The following is a 27,080-nucleotide window of genomic DNA, read 5'->3' as shown; positions in this document are numbered from 1 at the left end:
ATGTCTGTGAGTTTTGACTTACACTGGCAAGTAGATTGCCAAAAGGTTGCACCAATTTAAAAGTCTACGGATGGGGCGCCTGGGTGGCTCAGTCAGTTAAGCGTCTGACTTCAGCTCAGGTCATGATCTCACATTCCGTGAGTTCGAGCCCCGCATCGGGCTCTGGGCTGATGGCTGAGAGCCTGGAGCCTGCTTCCGGTTCTGTGTCTCCCTCTCTCTCTGCTCCTCCCCCGTTCATGCTCTGTCTCTCTCTCTGTCTCAAAAATAAATAAACGTTAAAAAAAAAATTAAAAAAATAAATAAAAGTCTGTGGACAAGTTATGTGCATTCCAGTTTTAGCTTTTCTTCATTGTCACTGTGTATTATCAGTGCTTTCTCTTGTTGGTAGCTCAGTGTATAAAAATGGTATTTCATTTTAAATTTTCACTTATTTGAATACTTCTGAAGTTGAACAAACTAAAGCATTTGTGTTTAACTTTGCAAATGAGAAATGTTTAGAGGATTTTGAACAAGGGAGTAGCTTTTTTTATTTTACCCCTGTGAACTGAATGTGAGCATATCTCCTTGTGGCCTAAAGCTAATGCCAGTGTATGTACACCCCAGACACATTCCCCCTACCTTCTCAGACATCTCACTCAATGGATTATGTCATACGTATGTTTCACTGTCAACTTCTCTTGCGAAACTGGCTTCTTCCCAAAAGCTTTTAAATATACACAGATCTTCCCCATTTTAAAAAGGTATTCATTTTACTCTGTGTCCCTTTTGCAATTTGTTTTCTCTTTTCCTTTTACAGTACAACTTCTTGGAATTGTGTGTATTTAATATCTACTTTACCTCTTAGTTTTGGTATCTCTGAAACACGGCTCTTGTTCCCACTGCCCCGTGGATGTCTCTTATCAAGACTGCTGATGATTGCTATTAAATTGGATGGACAAATTTCCACCCTTAGATTGCAGTACTTAACCTGCTCTAGCTAGGCACTGTGACTACCCTGCCTTCTGAAATACTCTTTTATTCTGTAATGCTCTACTCTCTTGGTTTTCCTCCCTTTTTGTTTTTTCTTATTCCCCTTCTTAGGTTCCTTTTTCTCTACCCATCTTCCCAGGGAAAACTGTGCATTCTTCTTTGTATGTAAAGCCTGTGCAGATGATTTCATTCATTCTCATGGCTTCTGTTGTCATCTGTATGTTAATGATTTCCAAATCTACGTCTTCATTCTGAGCTCCAGTTGTTTGTATGTCTCCATCCACTAACATTATTTGCTTGCAAGTCTTACCAGCACTTGTGATTCATCTTGTGTAATCTCCTTCATCATCCTATTTAACCGGCCCTTTCTTTTCTTTTCTTTTCTTTTTTAATTTTTATTTATTTTTGAGACAGAGAAAGAGCATGAATGGGGGAGGGTCAGAGAGAGGGAGACACAGAATCTGAAGGAGACTTCAGGTTCCGAGCTGTCAGCACAGAGCCCGAGCGGGGCTTGAACTCACGGACTGTAAGATCATGACCTGAGCCGAAGTCGGATGCTTAACCGACCGAGCCACCCAGGCACCTCCGGCCCTTTCTTCTATGTGCTTTGTTTATCTTAGTGAAAGTACCACTGTCCACTCAGCTGCCTAAGCCAGAACCTGAGCATCATCTTAGACTCTTCCGATCGTTTACCCTAAACCTCTGATTAGCCGACAAGTCCAATTGACTCTGTCTCCTGAATATTCACTTGCTCCATCCCTGTACCAGGTAAATGTCATTTCGTCTCATCTCTTTGCTTCTTATTCTCTTCAATTTATTCTTCATGTTGCATCCAGAAACTCCACCTGACACGAAGATCTGACAGTGTTACTCTTCCCAAAAGCTTTCAATGATTCCTATAAAGTTTTAGGGAAAAAACCCCTAAGTATGATGTACAAAGTCAAAACACCTAACATGACTTACAGAGTCCTTCATGATTTGGCTTTTGCTTATCTTTTTGGCTTCAGTTTCTTTTCTTGTTCTACATGTGAATCACATGAAAGTTTTTGCAGATTTTTGAACATGCTATTGATTCACTCCACTTCATGGCTGCCTCCTGCCCTGCATCCCCTGGTCATATTTCATCCTGCTTTCTTTCCTACATTTAATTATCTATATTCTACTCCTCCCTCAAGTGTGAACTTAGATACCACTTTACCTGTTCCGAAAACCTCTAACTGATCAAGTCTGGGTTTAGAGATCCTCCTTAGCATCTCTCCCTTCTCCTTTTCTGATCTAACTGTATTAGTTACTCATCACTTTATCCACAATATCTCCATTATGTCAGTGCTTAATATGCATTTGTTGACTCAATTAATTAGTGAATTTTTTTTAATTAAAAAATCTTTAATTGAGCCTTCAACCTGTGCCAGGCCCTTACCCAAGTAGTAGGGATACTTGAGTGGACAAAATAATAGCCCCTGATCTCATGGATCTTACCTTCTACTGTAATAGGAAGAGAGACAGACAAATATGTACATAATGTACCATGGTATGATAAGTGCAGTGAAAAAAAACACATATGGTCTTCAAAAGCAGAGAAGTATGGAGGAGAACATTCTAGGCAGAGGTCTTAATTTGGTTATTGTATGTAATATAAAGAATGACTTAAGGCTAGGAAAACACCAAGAAGCTATAGGAAATTAGGGCACAAATGATAAGATCTGCTTCATGCTGGTCATAAAGTAATGGATGAAATTTGTTGACTGTTCAGCGGTGCTTATGAGAAGAGTCTCAGAGGGGCGCCTGGGTGGCTCAGTCGGTTGGGCATCTACTTGGGCTCAGGTCATGATCTCACTGTTTGTGGGTTTGAGCCCCGCGTCGGGCTCTGTGCTGACGGCTCGGAGCCTGGAGCCTGCTTCAGATTCTGTGTGTTTGTCTGTCTGTCTCTCTCTCTCTGCCCCTCCCCCACTTGCTCTCTCTTTCTCTCTCTTTCTCTCTCTCTCTCTTTCAAAAGTAAAATAAAAAATTAAAAAAAAAAGTCTCAGAATTTAGGTAACTGGGAGAATGTTGTCACTGACAGGAATACGGAAATAATTGAGGCGGGTAGCTCATGGTGGTAGATGAGTACCTAGTTCTCTCTCTCTGCTCTCGTGTTCCCAACATAGTGTATCATGTTTTTAGTTAAATAGGTCAAATAGTCAGGGTTTACATTATTATGACTGGAAATATTCATGGGTAGGGCAGATAATGCCCAGTCATCATCTGAACGCTTTCATAATTTGTTGTTGTTAATCTTAAGAATTGTATGCTAGGTTTCTTTATAGTTCATCGTCTCTAATGCATCAGTACTTCTGCCACATGCCCATCAATCATATTTTTCTTATGCTGAAATCCATGGCATTCCTTGCTGTGTTTTTCCTGAGTCCCCTCTACCCCACTTGGGCTGAATTTGTTCTCTGGTCCTGCCATGTAGCTGCAGCTCCAGGGATTTCCTTTGCTGCACTTCTGCGTTGGAATTTTCTGGATTTCTGTCTTCCTCTGTCTTAATATATACCTTCTGCTGTAACTAATCCTCCTTTTTACCTTTCTCATAAAATATAGAGGGAGGTAAAGGTTTTGAGAATCTGCATGTTAGAAATAACTTTATTCTGCTTGGATGCAGTCTGGTTTGACCCAGCATCATTGACTGAAAAGTCCATTATTTTTCATTGGTCTGCATTGTTGAAATGCAAATGTGTAAAAATCTTATGAAAGTTTTTGGACTCCCAGTTCTATTTTTGGTCTGTGTACATGTGAGTCAATTTCTACACTCAGTTCTTTTTCATTGGTCTGTCTTTTCTTTTCCAGTAGCTTACTGTCGTCATTATTATAGTTTCATAAGAATTCTTGATACTTGGTCATATGCATTTCCAGCTTTGTTAGTCTTGGTTCAGGATTATCTTGGTTAGTTTTGGCTCGTTGCATTTCTACATACGTTTTAGACTTACCTTGTCCAGTCTTTTTTTTTTTTTTTTTTTTTTTTTTTTAACGTGTATCTATTTTTGAGAGACAGGGTACCAGCAGGGGAGGGGCAGAGAGAGAGGGAGACGCAGAATCCTAAGCAGTCTCTGGGCTCCGAGCTGTTAGCACAGAGCCCGGCATGGGACTCGAACTCACGAACTGTGAGATCATGACCTGAGCCGAAGTCGGATGCTTAACCGACTGAGCTCCCCAGGCGCCCCAGATCTTACATATTTTTAAATGATTTCTAGATATTTGGTGTATTTTGATACTACTCTAAGTGATTACGTTAATTTCTTTAATTTTCTAGTTGTCTGTTGCTAATATGTAGAAATAAGCTGATTTTGCAAATTGTACTGATTTATCTTTCTAAATTCACTTATTAAGTAATCAACGAGTCTCTTCAACTTTGTACATGAACAAACATGGTCATCTGCAAATGAGAGTTTTATTTATTCCCTGCTGACCCTTAAACATTTGTTTGTTTGTTTTTTGTCTTATTTCACTGGCTAGGACTTCCAATATGATCTTGAATAAGAGTGATAACACGTATCCCTGTCTCATTGTGTTACCAGGGAATGTTTTTAATGTTTCTCCATTAAGTATACTTGCTGTAGGTTTGTTTTTGGTAAATATCCTTTGTCAGATTAAGGAAATTCACTTCTATTCCTAGTTTACTGAGGCTATCTTTCATAAATGGGTATTGAATTTTATCAAATTCTTTTCTCTATCTAGTTAAGTGCTGAAATGGTTTTTGTTCTTTTCTGTTAATATCATGAATTATAGTAATTAGTTTATGTGGTGGATTGCATTGGTTGAGGTTTTTTTTTTTTTTTTTTTTTAATTTTTTTTCAACGTTTTTTATTTATTTTTGGGACAGAGAGAGACAGAGCATGAACGGGGGAGGGGCAGAGAGAGAGGGAGACACAGAATCGGAAACAGGCTCCAGGCTCGGAGCCATCAGCCCAGAGCCTGACGCGGGGCTCGAACTCACGGACCGCGAGATCGTGACCTGGCTGAAGTCGGACGCTTAACCGACTGCGCCACCCAGGCGCCCCTGTTGAGGTGTTTTTGAATGTTACACAAGCCTTGAATTTCTGGATTAAGCTAAATATGGTCATGATGTACTATCATTGTTATTGCTGTTTAGATTTGTTGTTATGTGGGTTAGAATTTTTTGCATTTATATTCATTAGAGAGATTGGCTTGTGTTTTCTCATAATTTTCTTTTCAGTCTTCGGTATCAAGGTTTTGCTGGCTTTATAAAATAAGCTGGGAGGTGATCCTTCTTTTAACCTTCCCTGGAAGAGTTTGTATAAAATTGGTACTTTTCTTTATATGTTTGGAAGAATTAATTGTGAGGCATCTCAGCCTTTTTTTTTTTTTTTTTTTTTAAATAGGAAAGCTTGAAATTACAGATTCAATTTATTTGATAGGTACATGGATAAATATTCACATTTTCATTTCTTCTTGTATCAGTTTTGAGAATATGTTTTTCTAGGAATTTGTGCATTTCATAATTTTCAGATTTAGTAGTCTAAGACTTCATAATATTTTGACAAGCATTACATGCCCACCTTGTGTAAGCTCGATAGCACTCCTGACAAAATTTGGACAAGGGGCTACAGCAGATGTACCACACCTGCATCCCCCTCAACTCTGAGTTTTGCTATTTGCTTCATTTTTCCAGCCTCTTGAGCCCAAATGGTTATCTTTTACACAGCCACACGAATCGAGCTTTTCCTTGATTTACATAGTAATTTTCTGGTCATGGTCTTACCCTTTCTTCCTGGGCCACTCTCACAAAATAAGAAGGTAGCTTGGATTTGGCTTTTGATGTTTGCAGGCCATGGTATTTAAGTTAAGTTGTTTTTGCTGACCAGAACTAGACAACTCAGATATCATATGGGGTTGATTTGAAATAGAGCACTTTATAAACTGGCCAGTGAATTCCTTCTGGGCAGGAAACATCATTCTTCTGTATAGCCCTAACCCAGTGTCTTGCATATTTAGCTTTTCATGAGTCAGTGAATATAAAGTGCACATTTTCTGGGATTTGCTTTAGTCTACAAATACATGACAAGGTCCTTTGTTCTTTGATTAGAGTTAGCAAAAGCCTTAGAAAAGTGAATCAAATATTCATTGAATTTATGAAATCCTAACATTAGAAAATGAAAAATTCAATAAATATTTTATATTTTCAAAGAATTTACTCATGTATCATCAGTGTTTTGATGACCTTCTGAGATGGTTAAGACTGTTACTGGTAATTCTATTTTACTAGGGAAAATACATCCAAAGAGGTTAAGTGACTTGCCTAAGACAGCACATCTGTTTAATAGTTGAGTCAGGACTAAAACATTCAACTCTCAAACCAGTGTCTTTCTGTTACCATGTACTCCTACTTAGCCACAAATTCATCCCTAAAACATTTGAGTGCCAACTCTGTGTCTAACATCATGCTCTTGATAGAGAGAAAGATTCTGCAGATTAACACTCTTTAAAATGGTGAGATGTTGAAGGTCATTTTTTTGGTTCTTCTATTTTACAAAGTATTAGCACTTTGGTCCTCGGACATTTTACTTATTTATTTATTTTTAATGTTTATTTACTTGTGAGAGAGAGAGAGAGAGAGAGACAGCGCAAGTGGGGGAGGGGCAGAGAGCGAGGGAGAGACAGAATCCGAAGAAGGCTCCAGGCTCTCAGATGCAAACTCACAAACCATGAGGTCATGCCCTGAGCCGAAGTCAGAGACTTAACAGACCGAGCTACCCAGGCGCCACTTGTCCTCAGACACTTTACAAGGTGTATCTATCACATTTATGTACTTTAAAGATTTGTTTTTGTTATGAAAAAAATGCTCATAGTCTTATTTCTTTGACTATTACCATTAGAAATTTTAATTTGTTGCTTAATAGTAATAGAAAATACAGAAATGTAAAGAGAACCATCATAAAAGGCAGAGTTTCGTAAGTCTTCTGCAGCAAGTGATTCAACAGTGAAGCAGGGTAAAAGAGGCTTGAATTAGGAATTGGATTTGGTAACTACAAGGCTACTGACCTTGGGCAGGTCATTGTTAACATAAAAATAGGAGTAGAGTCTAGAAGGAAGAGAATGGATGGAAGGTGGAGAAATCAGAGGGTAAGTTTCCCTCCTAGTAGAAAGAGGAAGTTGGAGCTGGTCTGAGGGAGAAGTGTGCACAAGGACATTTTTAGGTTATCAGTGTTGGGGTGTATCTGTCTCTTCAGAAGAAGCCCAAGGAGAGGAAGAGGGAAAATGGAAAATGTGGGAGGAGAAGTTGGGCAAATTGATGGGGCAAGGTCAGGAGAAGGCAGAAGGTAAGACCAAGAGCCCTGTGTAGGGATAATCTTAGAAAGGTAGCAGGGTGCTTACTCCTCTGAGACAGGAGAAAAGTCAAGGAGGGTAAATGGCTCAGAGGGGATCTACTGTGGAAGGGCTCTTAAGCTTGGCACAGAGTCTGTTACAGCTTCTCGGCATGGGAACTAATGTTCAGCTTGTGGTATATATTTAAAATACACAATGAGAAATAGTTCAGATATATGGGAGTTTTAGTTGAACTTTACTTAGTTTCATTATTGAAATTTCAGCGTGTTTCTATATAATCAATTTGTTTATTTTTTTAGTGGATATACAATTTCAAAAGTTAAGGGAGGATGCATTTTGAAACAGTATGTGAGGGCTAAAATCAGTTATAAGTTTTTGTGTGGCTCATTGTGGGGAGATGGCTTTTAGTTTAGAATTGCCCAGGCCCTACCTATAGCTACCCATAAAGATCTTGTGGAAATTAACATGGTCAAGATCAACCTTTCATTCTGTTTTGTTGCTTTATCTATACTTGAATACCTAAAATCATTCTGAACAGAGATGTGCCTTTCTCTGTAGTCAGTGGCAGAGTTGCACGTGCATATGGTCTCTTATCCTTTGGTAATAGCAGAGAACTCCTTCTAAAATCTGTACAGGCAGACTCTATCTAACTTACGAGTTGGGATGTAAAGTGTCATGTTTCGGTTGTTTGGAACTCTAACATCGTCCAGCAGAAATCATATATTCTAAATGGTTCTAACATCCCAGACCAGCCTATAAAGACCATTTAATCTTAGGTGTGTCTGAATTATTAAAAATAATCACTGTTTATAACCATGTTTCTATCTTGAAGAGCCTTAAATTTCACCTCTTAAGAAAGGTTTCTCCCACTTCTGCTTTATCTTACTCGCACCCTCATCTGGCAGTGACAAAAGAAGCACCAAGCTCTAGGCCATGTAGGGTGGTTCTTACAAGGTCCAGGAGTGAGAAGCTGGGACTCTTGGAAGTTGAGAAAGGAGCTGACTGCAGTCATAGCATGTGCCACTGGAGGGCTCTTCTTTCTGTGCAGCTAGGAGGTTTGGGCCCCTCGCATTGTAAGCCTCCCACCCTGCCCTCCTTGTCTATGTCTGGACTAGAGGTTCTCAACCAGATCCAGTTTTGTACCGTCTCCCCTCCCCCCACCTCCCCACCTCCCCACCTCCCTGTACTCAGGGAAATTTGGCAATGTGTAGAGACACCTTTGGTTGTCACAGCTGGGGTGGTGCTGCTGGTATATAGCAGACATAGGCCAGGGATGCTGTTGAACATCCACAACAAAGAATTATCCAACCCAAAATGTTAATACGGCCAAGATTGAGACACTACTTTAAACCATTGTTCCTGCTTCAAGTTCCCCCCCCCCCCCTTTTCTCTTCTTGCTTAATGGCAGGACAGAAATGTAGTCTGGGTTCCCTGATTCTCTCCTACCTTCTATTCTTGAAATAAGCTCAGAGACCTTTTGAGGTTTTTCTAAGGGCTTTAGTATCATCACAACATGGAAATAGATGGAGTAAAAATAACAAGAAAATTACAGTTTCAGGAAATCTTAATTAAAAGCTACCCATGTTATTTGCTGGACTTTAAATAGAACAAAATTGCGATCCTTCTCGAGGCTCTGTCCGTTCTTCCCCAATGTGGTTTCTTCACTGCCTGGGCTTCCCTCCTTCTTCACTCCTACTGCTCAACTGGGAGGAACCTTGGCAGTGATCCTTTCATGGTCCTCCAAATGAGGAGTGGCAGGAGGGATGAAAGATCCTTGGGTTATTTTAACAAGGGGTTAAGGGAAGGCTCTTTTGTACTGCATGGGTTTAGCCTTGTTGCTATCGTGAAATTCTTAATACTTTTTGTACATTAAGGTCCCTTAATACAAGGGACCTCAGAGTTTCATTTTGTACTGGGTCCTGCAAATAATGTGGCTGGTCTGGCTCACCAGAGCTCTCCCAACCAGCTTTGGTCTAAGTGAGAGGCAATCGGGCTTGGATGAAAAGAGTTAAAAGGAGGAGTTTTAAGATTTTTGTAGCAAGAAAACCCCAGCTGAAAATCTGGGAGGGAAGGGCAGATTCATGTGCATGTGCTCAGTGTTCATGTATGAATACTCACCTTTCAGAGTTGATTAATTTCTGATCTGTTTATATTTGTTAATTGTAATAAGATGACCAACTGCTTATTGAATGCCACTGTATGTATGATCAGTGTGCTGAAAGACTTGTGGGAAAAATGTGGGAAAATGATACTTGCTCTGTACTAGCACGTTCAGGTGTTTGTGAAACCTCCTCATTTAGTTTCTATAACCCTTTGAGATTGTTTTTTATTGTCCTTTTCCATAGAGTTGGAAACTGACACTGAGACAGGTTGAGTGGTTTAACTTTGGGAAGCTAGTAAATGACAAAGCAAGGGTTTGAACACAAGCCCACTGACATTCACTCTGCTACTCAGAAGTTAAATCTTCTGCCCTCTGACTCGACTGTCAAGTTGTCAAGTTGATGTTATGAGTATAAATAGAAGGTCGATTTCTTTTTGTCAGTGAATTTTTTATGAACACAACACAGACACATCAGTGTTTGTCAAATTAAATACAGTGGTGGATGAAAATAATAGTGGTATATTTGATCTACATGCTTTTCAGTGTTTCATGAGAAATAGATATTAATATAATGAACCTAAAACAGTGTTCTTATAGAAAAAATTCAAAAGCCTTCTGTTATGTATGCTTATAGTAAATCACACCCTCTCTCCTGTTTTATGAAATACCTGTTACCACTCTATTGTTAGTGGGATTTACCTGAAAATGTTTTCTTGGAGTAGGGGTTCTCAGACTTTAATTTCTATTTACCAAATAAAAATTTGATATTCAATGGGGTTGATACTTGCAATTAATTCTAAGAAAGCTCATTTTCAGAGAATATATATTATATCAATTCTTTGGTTTTTATCATATAAGCTACACTGAATTATGATTTGATATCTTCTTAAAACCCTATGCTGGCTTTAGTCTAAATCTAGTACAAGTGTGGGCCTCTTAATTCTGCATGAGGAGGGGGCAGGCATCAGCACAGATTGCCTGCAATTGACGACTTACCCAGTATGACTTAACAGGCAGATGAACTAAGAGCAACTTGATACGTCTCTTCATACGTATTGAACTTTTGTCAGCCTTTGATTTCATGAACGGAAGGGTCTGAGGCCTGTTACCTTATGATCTAACACAGAGCCAAGTATGGAAATGCTCTTCCAGAGCTTTTATTGTTAAGATCAGGGCTGTTTAATCATCGTGACTTGAGTTTCAGTTCCAACTGCACCACTGACTAGTTACATAACTTTTGGTAAGTGACTGTACATGGGACTAATAATGTCTTCTTCAAAATGCCGTAGGAAAGATTCATAGGATTTCTGCACATAAAGCACTGAGCGCAGTGCCAGGCCTGTGGAAAGGGCTTGGTGGATAAGTGGTAGTTGTCCTCTTTCTCCTCCTCTTATTCCACCAAGGGAATATGACTGGGCACCAAAAGAACTTTAGGTCAGCCCTTTCCCTATTTACACCTGAACAATTTGGTATACTCTTAAATATACGTTGACACATGTCTTCCTACAATGGAAAAGAGGAAGGCAAATATCTTCCTCCAGTCCTCCGCAAGAACAGAATAGAATAATATATTTTTTTACTTTCTGGTATAATCAGGAATAAAACTCGGAGATCTTGGTGATCAGTATACACCAGCGTTATGTGTGTACCACCATTCTTTCAACACAGACCAAACCAGCTTTTCTCAAACTGAGATCCCTGGACCTGCATCAAAATCACCTAAGACACTTGTAAAAGAAAGAAAGAAAGAGAGAAAGAAAGAGAGAGAGAGAGAGAGAGAGAGAGAGAGAGAGAGAAAGAAAGGAAAGAGAGAGAGAGGAGAGAGAAAGAAAGAAAACCAAGCAAGCCCTATAACCCCAGACCTACTGAACACAATCTTTAGGGCTGAGACCTTGGAATATAGATTTAAAACAAGCCACTCTGGTTATTCTTCTGTATGAGAACACTTAGAAATAGTGACCTATACTCCCTGTCTCACCTCCTTGCCTTTGCTTAAGTGATTTCCTTGTTTGGAGTAGTCTTTCCTCCTGTGTAGAATTCTTACACATTTTTTTCTTTTTTTTAAATCAAGAGCTACCTCTTTCTAAAAGCCTTCCTGGATTCTCCCAAATTGAAGTTCATTTCGTATCTTCTTTGTTGCGGGTATCACAGTCTATCTTGTAGAGTTTTGCTCGTTTCCCAACAAGCAGTAAGCTCCTGGAGGGCAGTGATTACCAGTTATCCTAATAACTATCCTCAGTACCTGACAAAATACTTTGTGTATAATGGGCACTAAAAGAATATTTGTTGAATCTGGAGAGATCCTCTAATTACTTTTTTCCGGTAAACCGTCTTGTTCTGACTTCCCCAGAAGAGCACAGATTCCTTCATTGTACACATGATCAAGTTCAGGGTGATAGAGGACAGTACTAATAAACATGACTAGCCTGAGTTCCTACTGCATCAGAATAGGGATGGTGTGTTTGTGTGTGGTTGTGGGGAGCTGCTTTGCTATCCCAGTTGCTTCCTCATCCTCTCTTTTGGATATCCTCTGTAAGGCCAGTTGAACAAATTTCCCAAAGTCCCAGTTAAATCCACAGCAGTTAAGAAAAGAAAATGCTGCAGTTGTATTCTGGGTTGGTTTACTTTCAGAAAACAGATTCGATCATCTCACTAAAGGAACAGCTTTCATAACATGATCCTGTTTGTCCCCTGGGACTCCAAGATAGAATTACATGCATCTTCATGTGAGGAACAAAGCTGTGGACGTGAACTCCATTTTCCGGGGAGGGAGTTCCTCCAAAGCTGCACTGCCCCTGTCGCTGACATTTTAGACACTTTTGTGGTTTTAGATGACTTTTAATCCCCAGCCTCGCTTCTCCATCGGCCAGTCTACTGGATCAGGCATTGCCCAGACTGTTGGCCATATGACGTCATGCACACATGGGCTGTCTCCAGTTTTCTTATATGCTGGAGGGTGATAAAGAAAAGGTGTTAGAGGCACCTGGAGGGTCTAAGTAGTGGGGACTTAGAAAGGGATATAATAACTGAGGGTGATAGCACATTTTGGGAGTTTCTCCAAATATTAAATCACTACTCCTTAAAAGTATTACATTGATTATTTGGCCTCAGGCAACAAGGTTACACTGAGAATAGCATTGATTTGGCAGGTGACATCAGATTTTCAGTGGGTAGGTTAGGATTCATGAAAGCAATAGTGCTTATGAAGGTGTGGTGGAAGAGACGGGATCGCTGTCACAGAGGGAGACTCCTTACACATTTAAGGAGACTCATCATTTCAGTGTTTTTGCCTTTAGCCTTCTAATAGCTGGAGAAGTAATGTAATAAGAACTCCAGATGGCCACAATTTGTCACCTCATGAAAACATAGCATTCATAAATGAGCAGATCAGAAAATTTTAAAGTTAGGCAGAGGAAGATTTCTCCGTTCGCTGTACCTCTCCACAGCATATGCAGGGTTATAAAATGACCAGAGAGAAAGAGAAGAGGTCGTTGAATTTGGTGACAGAAGCTGACTGCCTCCAAGACTAAATCTGGTGAAAATTCATGGGGAATGGGATGGGGGTAGTCAAGTGGAAATGGGGGATGGAGGTAGTACGTATCAGTCATTCCTTGAGGAACTGGCTTGAAAAGTAAAGAAAGTGGTAATTCTAGCAGCTGGATAAAAACAGAGGGTACAATTCCAGTACCCAAAGAATTCCCTTGTGCTGACCCTTTGTAGTCAGACCCTCCCTCCACCCCTAATCCCTGGCAACCTCCCTATAGGTTTTTTTTCCTCAGAATGTCCTATAAATTGAATCGCACAGCATGTAAATGACTAGCTTCTTTGACTTAGCATGATGCCTATGTCATTTTAAGAAATATTTTCAAATGTAAAGAAGTTCCCAACCCTAAAACAAACAAACAAAACAGGTAGGGGCCTGAGAAAATTAATGTAGGGAACATGAGTTAGGAACATAAAGATTTGTAAGTTTTTTTATTTTAATGTTTGTTTATTTCTGAGACAGAGAGAGACAGAGCATGAGTGGGGGAGGGGCATAGAGAGAGGGAGACACAGAATCAGAAGCAGGCTCCAGGCTCTGAGCTGTCACCACAGAGCCTGATGCGGGGCTCGAACCCACAAACTGTGATATCATGACCTGAGCCGAAGTCGGTTGCTCAACCGATTGAGCCACCTAGGCGCCCCAGGAACATACAGATTTGTAAACAGACATTTATCTCATGAAGACTGTTTCAGTTCTCTCAAAAATTAGGTGAGCTGATAGTGTTGAATGAGTGGTGGAAAGGATGGAGCGCAGGGCAGTGGTGACCTACACCCAGTGTATGTTTTGTTTTATCAAACCAGCCTTTTTTTCCTTCTCCCATATCCCCCACCTCCTCTGGGGAGCGCGAGTGGGGGCAGAAATACACAGTCACCTACACACATCCACCTACATAAATCCATGTGCCTCCATTTTCATGGCATAAGCGTTTCATTTATACAGAGGTCATCGGTGCATATCGTATTCAACTTCAGACTTAGTTGAGGGCTGTGAGATGGCATGTGGTGATACCAGGACTTGTAATCCAGATCCATACACTTCGTTTCTCAGTCCAAGGTTTATTTTGCAAGACTTTCCTTTCTCAATTTTATATCGTTTTCCTTTCAGTTAATAGGAATTTAAAAATTAAGAATTAAAAATTATAGAATGTAAAAAAATTGAACTTTTGATATCTAGCAATGGAATTTTATGTAAAATGTTAGTATGTAAAATATTAGTAATCATCTGTACATAATATCTATACTTTGTTTTTTGGTAGTGTTGATTTATTTTGCAAATTAAGTTATTTTATTTTAAAGGTGCTTGCTAATATCATACTCATTGATTCCTCTGAATACTTTTCCTTTTTCATTAGGAATTGACTGGCTTTTGTTTTCCTTGTGTTTTTTTTTTTTTCTTCCCATAGTTGTGATAATCAATGCATAGATAATATTATTTCCCACAAAAAGAGAATAGCAGGTGGGGTTTTTTTGGGACATTTATCACATTTATCAATTATTACCTTCACCTAACTATTTTTCACCCATGATAATTAATGCATTCATGTCCTCATATACGTTGACCACATATTCTGCTGATGACATAATTTCTAGGGAGATGTAAGGAGTTGTTACCTTATACCAGCCGTCTTCAGAGGAGAGTGAAGCATTCTATTGCAGGTTACTCTTGGTGCTAGCAGTGAGGTTATTAGAGATCCAGCGTATAACTCTTCTGCCATAAAGAGATTTTTATTGTATCTTGCATTTGTCTGGAGGGCAGTTACCTGATACTTCTCATATATCTAGAAGTCAGAATATAAGCCCTCAGAGTGGTCAAAATTTGCTAAAAGTAAATATGATAAACCTTGTGCCGACGCCCCATGACAGGTACTTTACATACATTGCCCTGTTTAATCCCCACATTGATCTTACATGGTTCTCATTACTGTCACGTTTTACAGAAGAGGCAGTTGAAGGTTTAGACATCTAGAACTGGGGTTTCAACTTGGGTTTGTGTGCCCCTCAGGATCCTCATTCTGAGTCCTTTATTCCCATATTAAGGCATTCAGTATTTTTTTTAGTACCAGTGTTTTTTCAGTACCTACTTTTGACAAGCCCCAGGTATCTGGGATTAAAGACAAATATACAGACTAAGGAATTCCTTTATCTGTTTTTTGTTTTGTTTTGTTTTTTGTTTTGTTTTGTTTTGTTTTTTTTGGCTACAGTGAATAAGAAACAGGCTAGAAAAGAGATAAGTCTTGAGGACAGAGACCCAGTGTATCTCATCTACTGACGCATCCACGGGGCAGCCCGTAGTTGGAGCTCAGTAAATACATGTTGAACAAATGAATGACATTATTGAGAAGTAATAGCTAACTAGCAGAGAAAATGAAGTACAGAAAGGATATGAAAACCAAACAGCAGAACTGTCTTGGACCATTTAGTGTTTGAATAAGCAATTGCATACCTCAGTGGCCCCATAGAGTATGAGGAGCCTTCAGTGTGCGGACTCATGTCCAGAATGATGGCATGGGGCCACTAAGTGACTCAGGTGATCTGGGCTCTCTGCAACAGGGAGAAAGTCACCCATGAACGTGACACCCTGCTCAAAAAGCAAGGAAGTATACAAAACATTTTAGAAAAGTTTTCATAAAAACTGGCTCTTGACCCCTTAAATACTAAACTTCAGTTTTGGGGAAGAATCACACAGGTGGAGGAGCTCTTCCCCTAATGATACTGAATAAAGGGGTATTTATAATATAATTTGTTTTCTTTCCCTGATAAATTATAACATTAAATTTTCATACCAAATGAAATCTTTAATAATTCAAGTTACATTCTTTGGAAGTTACCTTATGAAGTACTATATATAATATATAGCATATAAAAATCTATAATACTGTAACAAGTGAATAGACTGCATAAATAAGAAAATTTTGATTAATATCATTTTAAAGAATGATGACATGTTGAAATAATTCATATTTGGAGTATCATTTAGTACATGTAAGGACAAAAGTGGGGAAATTAGGAAACTCTTGAAATGATTTCAGTTTCATCATTCAGCAGCATCGATGCGCTACTTTCTTGGTCCAAGAATGTCTATTAACAGTGATGTTTTGCCTTACAGCTTTTCTGGGAGAAGAGGCTACAAGGACTTAGTGCATCAGATGTAACAGAACAAATTATAAAAACCATGGAACTACCTAAAGGTCTTCAAGGTATTATCCAAATTCAGTTGAGCAGTACCTACCATGTGCCACGCTCTGTGTTAGATGCTGTGGGAGTCAGAAATGATTGAGACAGGGTCTTTACTTTGGGGGATCGTGTGCCTTTCTGGATGATGTCCCTCTTGTGTTGGTGTAAACCCAGGGAGAATGTACTTGAAGAGCTTGTGTGTTGCAGGGATGTTTCCGATTTTTTTCTGTGTAAAAATTTTGGCTTTAGGTTAGGTTCACCGTATAAATCGATCCATGTGCTGCTTTTAGAACCAAATGCAGCCGAGTGGCAGAATTTCTCAGGCTTCCTGCTCAAAGCAGCATCTGGCTTCAATGCTTGCTCTTTCACTCTTCCTCTTATCAGAAGAACAGCTAATAACTCTTCTGTCTCTCCCTGCACAGACTGCTGCTGCATGTAGCAGTGGGAACTGAGGCACTTTGGCCCAGTAACAGCAGCAAGTGGGGTCTGCGGGGTATAGAAATCAGTTAACTAGTGTGCCTGTCATATCCCATGTTAGTTCCATTCCAGAGGAGCGTTATTTTTCAAGTACTAGAACTTCAGCTTCCAAATGTTGATCTAGTGTGGGTTGCTCAAAAATTGTCATAATTCATGGCTAGAACATTATCGCATCCCTCTCTTTTCTTGGAAATTATTGCTTTCACTGGTTTCATAAGTTTAGGACTTCAAGCAGTGCGTTTAAATGCGGTCCTGGTGCCAGTCACGGTGTAGGTAGTGTAGGTAGTCACGGTGTGCAATTATTAATTGGTTAATATTAATTGGTTATTATTGGTTATTAATTGGTTAACTTGGATATTTTGTGAGGTATTTGAAAAGGATGTGAGAGCTGCAGGTACAGCATGCTTGCGTTGGCTTTTCCTGTGAAGTCCCAAACAAAAGGAAAGTGTTGAGATATTGCCAGAAATCAATATTGAAACCTACAGGAGTAACTATTGTAGGACTCGAGGGATGCATTAATAGGGAAACTCAAATATGATGTGACTTTAGAAGGGATTTAGCTCATTAAAATAATTGACCCTGCTTGAAGAAACGTAGCCAACTTTAAACAGTTTAGTACCTTGGAGAATGTGTTTTGAAGTTGTGTTAAAATTTTATTAAAATGCTCAACCATTTTGTTACTTTTTTTTTTTGGAATGTTAATTCTCTGGTATATGATAACTGTTCAGTAGATACGATATCATCCTTTTAAATATATGATCCCAAACAAGCATAAAAATGTCAGTTGTTTTAGGTTACGTAAGATTTGCTTAGCACATCTGGAAGTCCCTTTAACCAGTATGTATTTCTGATCGCAGGAGTTGGTCCAGGTAGTAATGACGAGACCCTTTTATCTGCTGTTGCCAGCGCTTTGCATACAAGCTCTGCGCCAATCACAGGGCAGGTCTCCCCTGCTGTGGAAAAGAACCCCGCTGTTTGGCTGAACACATCTCAACCCCTCTGCAAGGCTTTCATTGTCACAGATGAAGACATTAGGTAAGGCAGTTATAATATAACTCCTATTTGATAATCTTTATACTGCCTCCTAGTTTCTGTGGCACATCTGGTTAAGTGACGAATCGATCAGAAAGTTACACTTTTTTTTTTTTTAATAACTCTTTTGTGAAACTAATGGAAGGTGATATAGGACATTTAAAACAAATACATGCTTGAAAAAAGCTCGAAGTATCATCACGGTCATGTCTGAAGGACACATCAGTTGTACTCTCTACACATTGTTACTGCAGTATCTTTTGCATTTTGGGGTTCTGCCTTTCTGCTGTAAAGAACCCCTTTCATTCAGTGATGCCTTTTGTGATTGCTTTTTGCACTGGTTTGTCTGCAAACCAGTGTCTTCTTTAAAACAAATTGTAACCATGCTGCTTTAAGCTGACTTGTGCTTTCAAAGGTCAGTTTGCTTATCTTGATTCTGTTTACTCTCTTAGGTTTAGTTTAGAGATTTATTCATTTCTGCTTCATCTTGTTTCAGGTAAAGATTTAAGGTGGCCACACACACACACACACACACGCTCGGTGAGAAGCAAATGGCAAATATCAAGCAAAGGGTAAAGCATAAAGTGGTAAAACAGAGCCAGGGGTAAAGAGAGGACACGAGCTTCATTTCTTAACCTCTTTTACTCCAGGACTGCTCCACAAGTTAGTTTTTAGCAGCAAATAGTGAAAAGAAAATGTACAATTCAGATTGATAATGCCCAGAATGTATGAGCAAACCATTGCTCAAAAGAAGCAAACTATTCCAGATATTCAGAGCAGAAAGAAATTGTGATATGGGATTTATGAACTGGAATATCATTGCCTTATAATAAGATTGTAGTGCACTGTATTTTCTTTAAAAATAGGACAATGCATATCTTTCACCATTTCTATCCTCTGAATGTTAAATCAGAAAGTTTTATTAGAGTATTATTCCTAGACAAAACCAGCAGATGGCAGTTTTGAATCATAGAATTTTAAAATGTTTATATTTGTATTTTTTTTCTAAATCCATGAAAAGGTGGCATGAAAATGTTTTTAAATGCGTGAGTCTACCTAGGTTTGTAATTGTAAAGCACTTGCTAGGTTTTAAAGTAGTTCCTTTTGCAAAGATGTAAAATGACTCAAAGTTGCATTCACATGCATTGATTGCGTGGAATTTAATTGATCAGCTTTATTTTTTTTTTTTAATTTTTTTTTTAACATTTATTTATTTTTGAGACAGAGAGAGACAGAGCATGAACAGGGGAGGGTCAGAGAGAGGGAGACACAGAATCTGAAACAGGCTCCAGGCTCTGAGCTGTCAGCACAGAGCCCGACGTGGGGCTCGAACTCACGGACTGTGAGATCATGACCTGAGCCGAAGTCGCCGCTTAACTGACTGAGCCACCCAGGCAACCCTGATCAGCTTTATTTTTTAAGAAAAACAAAATGTAATTCAAGAGGAGGAAGCGACTTGCCCTTTGGATTATTCTTACCCTTGAGGAAGGAAATTACCCGGGAGACAGGTTCTTACCTGTCTTGGAATGAATACCGGGTAAATCAGTAGGGATTCTGCCAGGTCACTGTGGGCGTAGACTGAGGGCCTCTGGGTGATGTCATGGGAATGCTGATGCCTTCAACAGCAGATCTTTTGATAGTAGAGCAGACTATCTCAAAGCCAGATCTCCATGATTTCCTTTTAGGGTAAACTTGTTTAACAAATTATCCATTTGATTTAATTGTCATAACAGAAATTATTATGCACACATTTCTTGTTGAATTAATACAGGTTCAAAATTATTGCAAATGGAATTATTACCCTTTCTCTAATTGTGCAGCCAATATTCTGTTTAATTGTTTTTAATGCTTTTTTTTTTTTTTTTTGAGGGGGGTGGGAGGGGCAGAGAGTGGGTGGAGACAGATCTGAAGCAGGCTCCGCACTGACAGGAATGAGCCGATATGGGGCTGGAACTCACAAACTGTGAGATCATGACCTGATCCGAAGTCAAGACACTCAACCAACTGAGCTGTCCCGGTGCCCTGCCAATATTCTGTTTATATTAGACCTTCAGTTAAAGATCTAAACATTGGGGCACCTGGTTGGCTCAGTCGGTTAAGCGTCCGACTTCGGCTCAGGTCATGATCTCGCAGTCCATGAGTTCGAGCCCCGCATCAGGCTCTGTGCAGACAGCTCAGAGCCTGGAGCCTGCTTCGGATTCTGTGTCTCTCCCCCTCTCTGCCCCTCCCCCGCTCATGCTCTGTCTCTCTGTCTCTGAGAAATGAATAAACCTTAAAAAAAAATTTAAAGATCTAAACATTAAGTATATATTTTTTTCAGCATATTCGATAACATTTTAATCCTTGGATGTTATTTTAATATAAGTAACAAGTCCTCACAAACTTAGCAGCCTAAAACACCACCCATTTATAGCTCACAGTTCTGTAGGCCGGAGGCCTGGGCCTGATACACAAGTCGATTCTCTGCCCAGGGTCTTTCAGGGCGGAAACCAAAGTGTCAGTTGCACTGCATTCCCTTCTAAGATCCTCTTTCAAGGTCCTGTGATTTTTGCAGAATCCATTTTCTTGTAGTTGTAGGACTGGGGCCCCTGGTGTCTTGTTGGATGTGGGGTGAGGCTATTCACAGTTCCTTGCCCTGAGGTTCCCTCCACATTTTCTCTCCCAACTTCTTTCAGAAAGGGCGCAGCCTCTTCTAAGAGTTCTTATGAGGTCAGGCCCTCTGGGATAATCTCTTTTGATTAACTCAAGGTCCCATTAATCAGTAGCCTAATCACGGAGGGACATCCCAGCCCATTCACATGTTCTGCCTTCCCTGAAGGGGAGGGAACTGCATAGGGAGTCTCTCCAGGGGCAGGGACTGTTGCAATTCTGCCTACCACCATGGGCAGATGCAGATGCTTTATTTCAGCTTACATAAGTATGGGAAGGAATGCTCAAGACAAAAGAATCGATGGCAAACATTAGATTTGCTCTGTTTTCTTCCTAATGGGATTACTCTGGGGCACTTGTGCAGATTCTCATACTCAGTTACTAGGAGTGAGAGATTGCCGATGAGACTGATATGCCATTTGTCATAAACCTTGAGTCAGGGAGCCCAAGGCGAGACTGACTATGTAAGAAATAAACAATGTTTCTTCTTGACCCTGCTCCAACTACATGAAAATCTGTTCAACTCCAGTTTCTTAACATGGCAGAGGCTAACTCAGTGACAGCCTTCCTCTTTGTGAAAATTCATGTATAAAGTGGAAGGCTGTACCTTTTAACTCTGTGCTGTTTTTTTGACTGCAGTAAAGAGGACATCTAAAGTTTTTGTGGCTGTAGAGTTTTATGTTAGCTTCTCACTTGGGATACAGTCTCAGGAGATCAAGAAACGTGCAGGCTGGGATACAGCACAGCACATGCAGCTTTACACCTAGCTGAGGACGCAAGAGGCACGTCCTCAGGGAAGCTTCACGTGCTCTTCCAGAATGTCACCCCACCACTTGCCCAGGTTTGAGGCAGTGCTGCACTTCGTTTTCCTCAATATCGACAGAGAAAAATCACCCCCCCCCCCAGCCCCCACTGTAGAGCCCTCAGTATTGCTTGTCGTGTCTCTTACTTGTCACTGAACTGTTCCATGTCCCAGTCTACATCTGTCCTAACCAGCTTTCCTCTGGCCTCAAGACGCAATTTGTCCCGCTCTCGAGTCAAGGCCAGCACTCCACTTGTGGCTCTACTTCTTTCCCTGTCTTGGGTTTCCTGAACCTCTTCCTTCCTAGGGTTCCCCTTCCTCTCTGCAGCCGTGGCCTCTTCGCTGGGTTCTGGATGTGAATTGCTACTTACCGTCTTTGCTCAGGAGAGCTGTTTTAGGAATCCCTCTCTTGCACTGTCACGGAGCTACTCTGAAATTTAGTCTGACTTCTAGACGCAAAGTACATACCAGTAGACTTTCTTCCCGGGCTTTGTTTCCCACCTAATGGTTCAGAACCTCTTTTTATGACTTGGCGCTATTAACTTTCACTTTTGAGGTCCCACTGCAATCCCCAAGACACAGAGAAACTTGCGGCATGGTCTTAACCTCTCAGCTCATCTCAGTTGAGATGCTGTTCGGCTTTTCTCCTTGGTCTTGGCTTCTTTGTGATGGCCTGCTGTCGCTAGGACTGGGAACCCAGGGAAGAGCTCCGACGGGCTGGCCCCTAACAAAGACAGAATGCGGCACTCCATCGTGCCCCCATTTCCTCCATCTTCCTCTGTGCTTTGTTGAACAAATCTCTTCCCCTTCTTTATTTCCCATATAACTTTTCTTTTATCCCTGCTTTCAAGTTATTTCTAATCTCCCTTATAGCAACAGCCCCAAATCTTCACATACTTGAAAGTTTTGAAATTGAAGAAGAGGTCACTGCAATAAATCCACTCCTGCCAGGAATTCTCAGCGAGATGTGGGATACCTGCCTGTCTGAAGTTTCCTCTTTTTGGCAAGGCCCGCCTCCTGTGCAATTTGGCTTTGTGGGTGTAGGAGAAAGTTTTGCAAAGTTAAGGAGAAGGAAATGTACTGTCGGGAGTTTTCGTGATTTTGATAAACTAAACATAAACTGTAGTAGCAGCTGCATGGTTCCAGTACTTGCCAGATCATCAGTGCAATTTTACTTTTTATTTTTTTTTTTAAAGGAAACAGGAAGAGCGAGTACAACAAGTACGCAAAAAATTGGAAGAAGCACTGATGGCAGACATCTTGTCACGAGCTGCTGATACGGAAGAAATGGATATCGAAATGGACAGTGGAGATGAAGCCTAAGAATATGATCAGGTAAACGGAGAGCAGAGAGGGAGGGGCTTGCACCTGAAGATGGTTGATTTTCTTGCTTTTGCCCTTTGTGGCCTGCCTCAGCAAAGTATAGACGCTCCCCCGCAGGGGTGAGCAGGCGCCCTTAGGCCTCTTCTGTGTTTAAGAATCACCCTTTTGTCCTAATGATGTGAAGACACTCACAGCCCTGAAGCCACTTGCAAGGAGTCTAACCTCCTCTTGTAATGCCAGGTGGAAGAAAGGAGAGCGGTCGCAGGTGGTGAAGGTAGCGGTCATCCCCGCCACACTATCTTTCTGGGGTCTGTTGTTCCCCCCCTCCCTTTTTTTTTATTTTTTATTTTCGAGAGAGAGAAGGAGAGGGAGAATGAATGCGACCAGGGGAGGGGCAGAGACAGAGGGAAACAGACTCTGAAGCAGGCTCCAGGCTCTGAGCTGTCAGCACAGAGCTTGATGTGGGGCTGGAACTCACACCACGAGATCATGACCTGAGCTGAAGTCGGATGCTTAACGAACTGAGTCACCCAGGCGCCCCTGTTGTCTGCTCTTGAAAATTAGGGCCCTAAAGTAGGTTTTCTCTAGCATAGACTTGATGCAGAGAGACTCAGAAGGACATTTTAAAGGATAATAAATAATTTACCTTACAACATACAAACTTTGACCCTGTCGTGAGCTCACATGAGTGTCATAGGTTCTGTCCTGGTGGGTATATATTCTCTTTAAGTGGCTGTGGTCCAGGCTCCAGGAGTTAATGTGGCATCTTGCTTCCCAACTGCCATCCTGCTTGGTTTCGGCAGACCTTGTCTTACTTTCTGTCCCCCATGAGCCAGTGACTTATTTATGTCTTTTGAAGCCAAAACTGAGGCATTGTGGGGAGACAGAGAGAGAGAGAGAGAGAGAAAGAGAGAGAACCAGCAGAGTGAGTTAGAATTCTAACTCCTAGATGTTTTTGAATCTGTCCTCCCCCATCCCTTTCAGTCTATGGACCCACACCTGGCCCCGCTTAGTCATTCTTGCTTTTGGTGCTAGTTCTGGAGACACAGTGGTGGCCACAATCACACGGTCCCTCTGCTCATGGAACGTGCCATACAGTTGTACTAGTCAGACGCTCACCACATTCCATAATTACCAACTGTGATCAGTGCTACAAAGGAAAAGCAAAGGTACTGGGGGAGCTGATGGCAGGGGAGCTAATGTGGCGTGAAGGGTCAACAAAGCCTCTGTGAGGAGGTGACATTTATGTTGAGCCTCAAGGGCAAGCAGCAATAGGCCAGAGTTCGGGATAAAAGTGTTCCCATGAAAAGAAACAGCAAGGAGAATTCGGTGCCTTCACAGTAGGTCTGGGGAGCACTGGGAGAATGTGTGGAGGGGAATCTTGTCATGCTGATGGGTTGTTGTTAAGGGTTTCCAGCTTTAACATTAAAGCAAATGGGAATCCACTGAAGGCTGAGGAACATGGTCAGATGTGCTTATGTGCAAGTTCCTTTTGGCTGCCGTGTGAAAAAGAGGATTAGAGCAGGGACAGCCTGGACGCGGGGTGGCCAGCGAGGAGGCTGTTGTAGCTTGGCAGCGAGAGAGATGGTGGCTTCACAGGAATGTTGGCAGTGGGTGCAGAGAAAAAGAGGAAGAGCAGAGGTCCGTTTGAGACGTATTTGGAGATAGAATCAGCTTGACCAGGTGACTGATTGGAAGTGATGGGGACGACTCCAGGTTTTTCACTTGAGCCGCCGAGGGATGGCCAGAGGCCTGTTTGGTACAGGCACAGACAGGGTATTGTGTGCAGGGACGCTGAGTCAATGGTTCACACAACCTTCCCTTCCCATCGGTGCCTTTGCCGTAACCCAGGCAGTGGCTCATGCCACGGTGATACAGAAATCGTGTAATAATTATAGTGCCTCACATTATGTATTCAGTGATAGCATCTCCATTTGGTGACAGTTTCCTGAACACACGGAACCATGGGAATCCAGTTCAGTGCTATTTTAAGTCTTTTTTTTTTTCTCCCTTATTGAGGACAGGAAGACGCCATGTTGGTATTGAATCTTGTTTTCCACTCTGGCCGGGATGTGTTTTATGGGCTTTGATGAGTGTGCTTGGTCTGTGTAAGTCCTTCAGAGGAAAAGTCTGAAGCATGTTTCTTCTGTCTGAAGGCTTCAGCCATGCTGTCTCTGGAGCGCGGTGTGGGCATTGGAATGGTTGTACCTGGATTGCATCAAAACGGACTCTAGGAGAGCCCTCCTCTTCAGAGCCTTTTAGCATTTGTTGTTTTTCAGACTTTGTCCTGAAGACAATTTAATCAGGGGTCTGCTAACTGAGGTTTCATTAGACCCTTGTTTACATCGCAGATCACTTTGCAAATGGGTATCAAGGCAGTACCCTGATTTATGTAAGCAAGTGTGGGTTTTAGGGACTAGGCACTTTGTTCATGTAAGAGCCAGCATTGGGGTCCTGGGTGGCTCAGTAGGTTAAGTGTCTGACTTCAGCTCAGGTCATGATCTCGCGGTTTGTGTGTTCGGGCCCCTGTTAGGCTCTGTGCTGACCGCTCTGACACACACACTCTCTCTCTAAAAAATGAATAAGCGTTATAAATAAATGAATGAATGAATGCCAGCATTGCCCATTGCCTGGCACAAATGTGGTTAATGGTGGGAACAAACTAAATAATATTGAGTGATTAGAATTTTAATATATACTTAAAGTAGCCATTGTTTTGGCATGTTGGGTGCAGAGAGATTCAGAGTATGGGTATCACATCCTAAACTGGGGAATGGTATTATGAGACCAGGCCATTAGACTCGAAGGTTGTGGAAGAATTAGAAGTACTTCTTAGTTCTCAGAATGAAATGTACCTAATTCACTCATTTAGTCCGCTCTGCACCTAAACTGTTTCATAAACCAGAGCACTGCCACGTAACGTAATCAGATGTTCATAATAATCTGTAGAATAGGTAGGGCTTGGCTTGATCAAAGGGTAGGTCATGGCCGACTTCACATGGCTCATAAGAGATGGAGCCTGTAACACGCAGTTCCGCTTGGGTCTGTCACCCCACCATGCCATGGTTCTTTCTGATGTTCCTTATTAGCAAAGTGGGCCTTTATTTATTTGTCTTATTTTTATTTAAAAAGTTTTTTAATGTTTATTCATTTTTGAGAGACAGGAGAGACAGAGTGCAGGCAGGGGAGGGGCAGAGAGAGAGGGAGACACAGAATCCGACGGAGGCTCCAGGCTCTGAGCTGTCAGCACAGAGCCTGATGCGGGGCTCGAACCCATGAACCATGAGATCATGACCTGAGCTGAAGTCGGATGCTGACTGAGCCACCCAGGTGCCCCTATTTGATATATATGTATATATATCCATAACAGGTTGAGACTGTTAAAATTTTACAATCATAGAGGAGTATCCAGATTATCGCAGTTTTAGGAGTGAATGCAACAAGAAGAAAACCATAAAAGCAAAGGTTTTAAAATACGTAGCTACATCTGAGACACAGGATCACATATATAAACTCTGCCATTGCACAGTACTGTTTCACCCAGGTGAAATAATAATAAAACTTCAGTGCATATCTGTCATCTGTAAATGCTCTGAAGTAAAGTAAATCAGTTAGTAGTTTTTCTAAATTTTCTCAAAATTGTTTGGATTTGGCTGCATCTAATACATTCTTTTTTTTTTAATTTGTATGCCCTATGATTTCTCTTTTTATATGGATTCAATTAATTATAGATAGTATTTGTGTTAGCATACAAAGCTGTACATATGACTCTTTTGAAAATAAAAGGAGTATAAAGTTATTGTTAAAGCACTTGAAACAATGGGAGGATATGTTGAACATTTTTTATGTACAAAGTGCTGTAATGAAATGTTAACAAGACTTTAAAAATGTGGCTCTACGTGAAGTTTAACCTCTAACTACTTTTTCAAGTTCTGCTGACCTCACCTGAGAAATCATTGAATTACTTAAATTTGTTTGTTTTTCCTTACAGGTAACTTTCGACCAACGTTCCCCAAGAGCAAATTTCTAGAATTGAACAAAAGCGTTTCCACTGGGTTTCGCCTGTAAGAAAAAAAACATACCCGAGCACATACAGCTTTTTAATAGCACTAACCAATGCCTTTTTAGATGTATTTTTGATGTATATATCTATTATTCAAAAAATGATGTTTATTTTGAGTCCTAGGACTTAAAATTAGACTTTTGTAATATCAAGGAGGACGCTTAAGTTGAAGCTGAGCTTTTGATGCCAGGTGCAATCTACTGGAAATGTAGCACTTACGTGAAATATTTGTTTTCCCCCCGTTTTAATATGAACCGATCAGTAGTACCAAATAAATCTCCCAATTAAAGATTATTGTGACTTCACTGTATATAAACAGATTTTTATACTTTATTGAAAGAGGACACCTGTACATTCTTCCATCATCACTGTAAAGACAAATAAATGATTATATTCACAGACTGATTGGAATTCTTTCTGTTAAAAGAGCACACATAATAAATAGCCTCCCCCGCCCCCTTGGGATTCCTGATTTACAGTCAGCTGTGATCCCTGGGCCTTAGGTTTCAAATGGAGGTGGTAGAGAATAGTTCATGCATTTGCAATACGCCTCCGAATAGCGTGAAAACTGTGTCGCTTTCCCCTGAATTCTCAGTTGCCATCTAGCATGTGTCAGGGTT

At 40.8% G+C, this 27,080-nt stretch overlaps 1 protein-coding gene across 1 annotated transcript in view; it reads left to right on the top strand.

The window, feature by feature from the left end:
- The window catches only part of MBD2 (methyl-CpG binding domain protein 2), a 65,659-nt gene extending 38,798 nt beyond the window's left edge, over positions 1-26,861 (top strand). The window contains exons 4-7 of the mRNA XM_042911468.1: positions 16,047-16,137; positions 17,449-17,626; positions 22,271-22,409; positions 26,389-26,861. Coding sequence (XP_042767402.1) covers positions 16,047-16,137; positions 17,449-17,626; positions 22,271-22,397 — 396 coding nt within the window. The 3' untranslated portion in view covers positions 22,398-22,409; positions 26,389-26,861. The remainder of the gene's footprint in view (positions 1-16,046; positions 16,138-17,448; positions 17,627-22,270; positions 22,410-26,388) is intronic.
- The last annotated feature ends 219 nt before the right edge of the window (positions 26,862-27,080 follow it).

Source organism: Panthera leo, chromosome D3 (genome assembly GCF_018350215.1).
Source record: "Panthera leo isolate Ple1 chromosome D3, P.leo_Ple1_pat1.1, whole genome shotgun sequence".
Taxonomy (NCBI): domain Eukaryota; kingdom Metazoa; phylum Chordata; class Mammalia; order Carnivora; family Felidae; genus Panthera; species Panthera leo.
The sequence above is the reverse complement of the archived record's forward strand: the minus strand, read 5'-3'. Positions and strand labels throughout refer to the sequence as shown.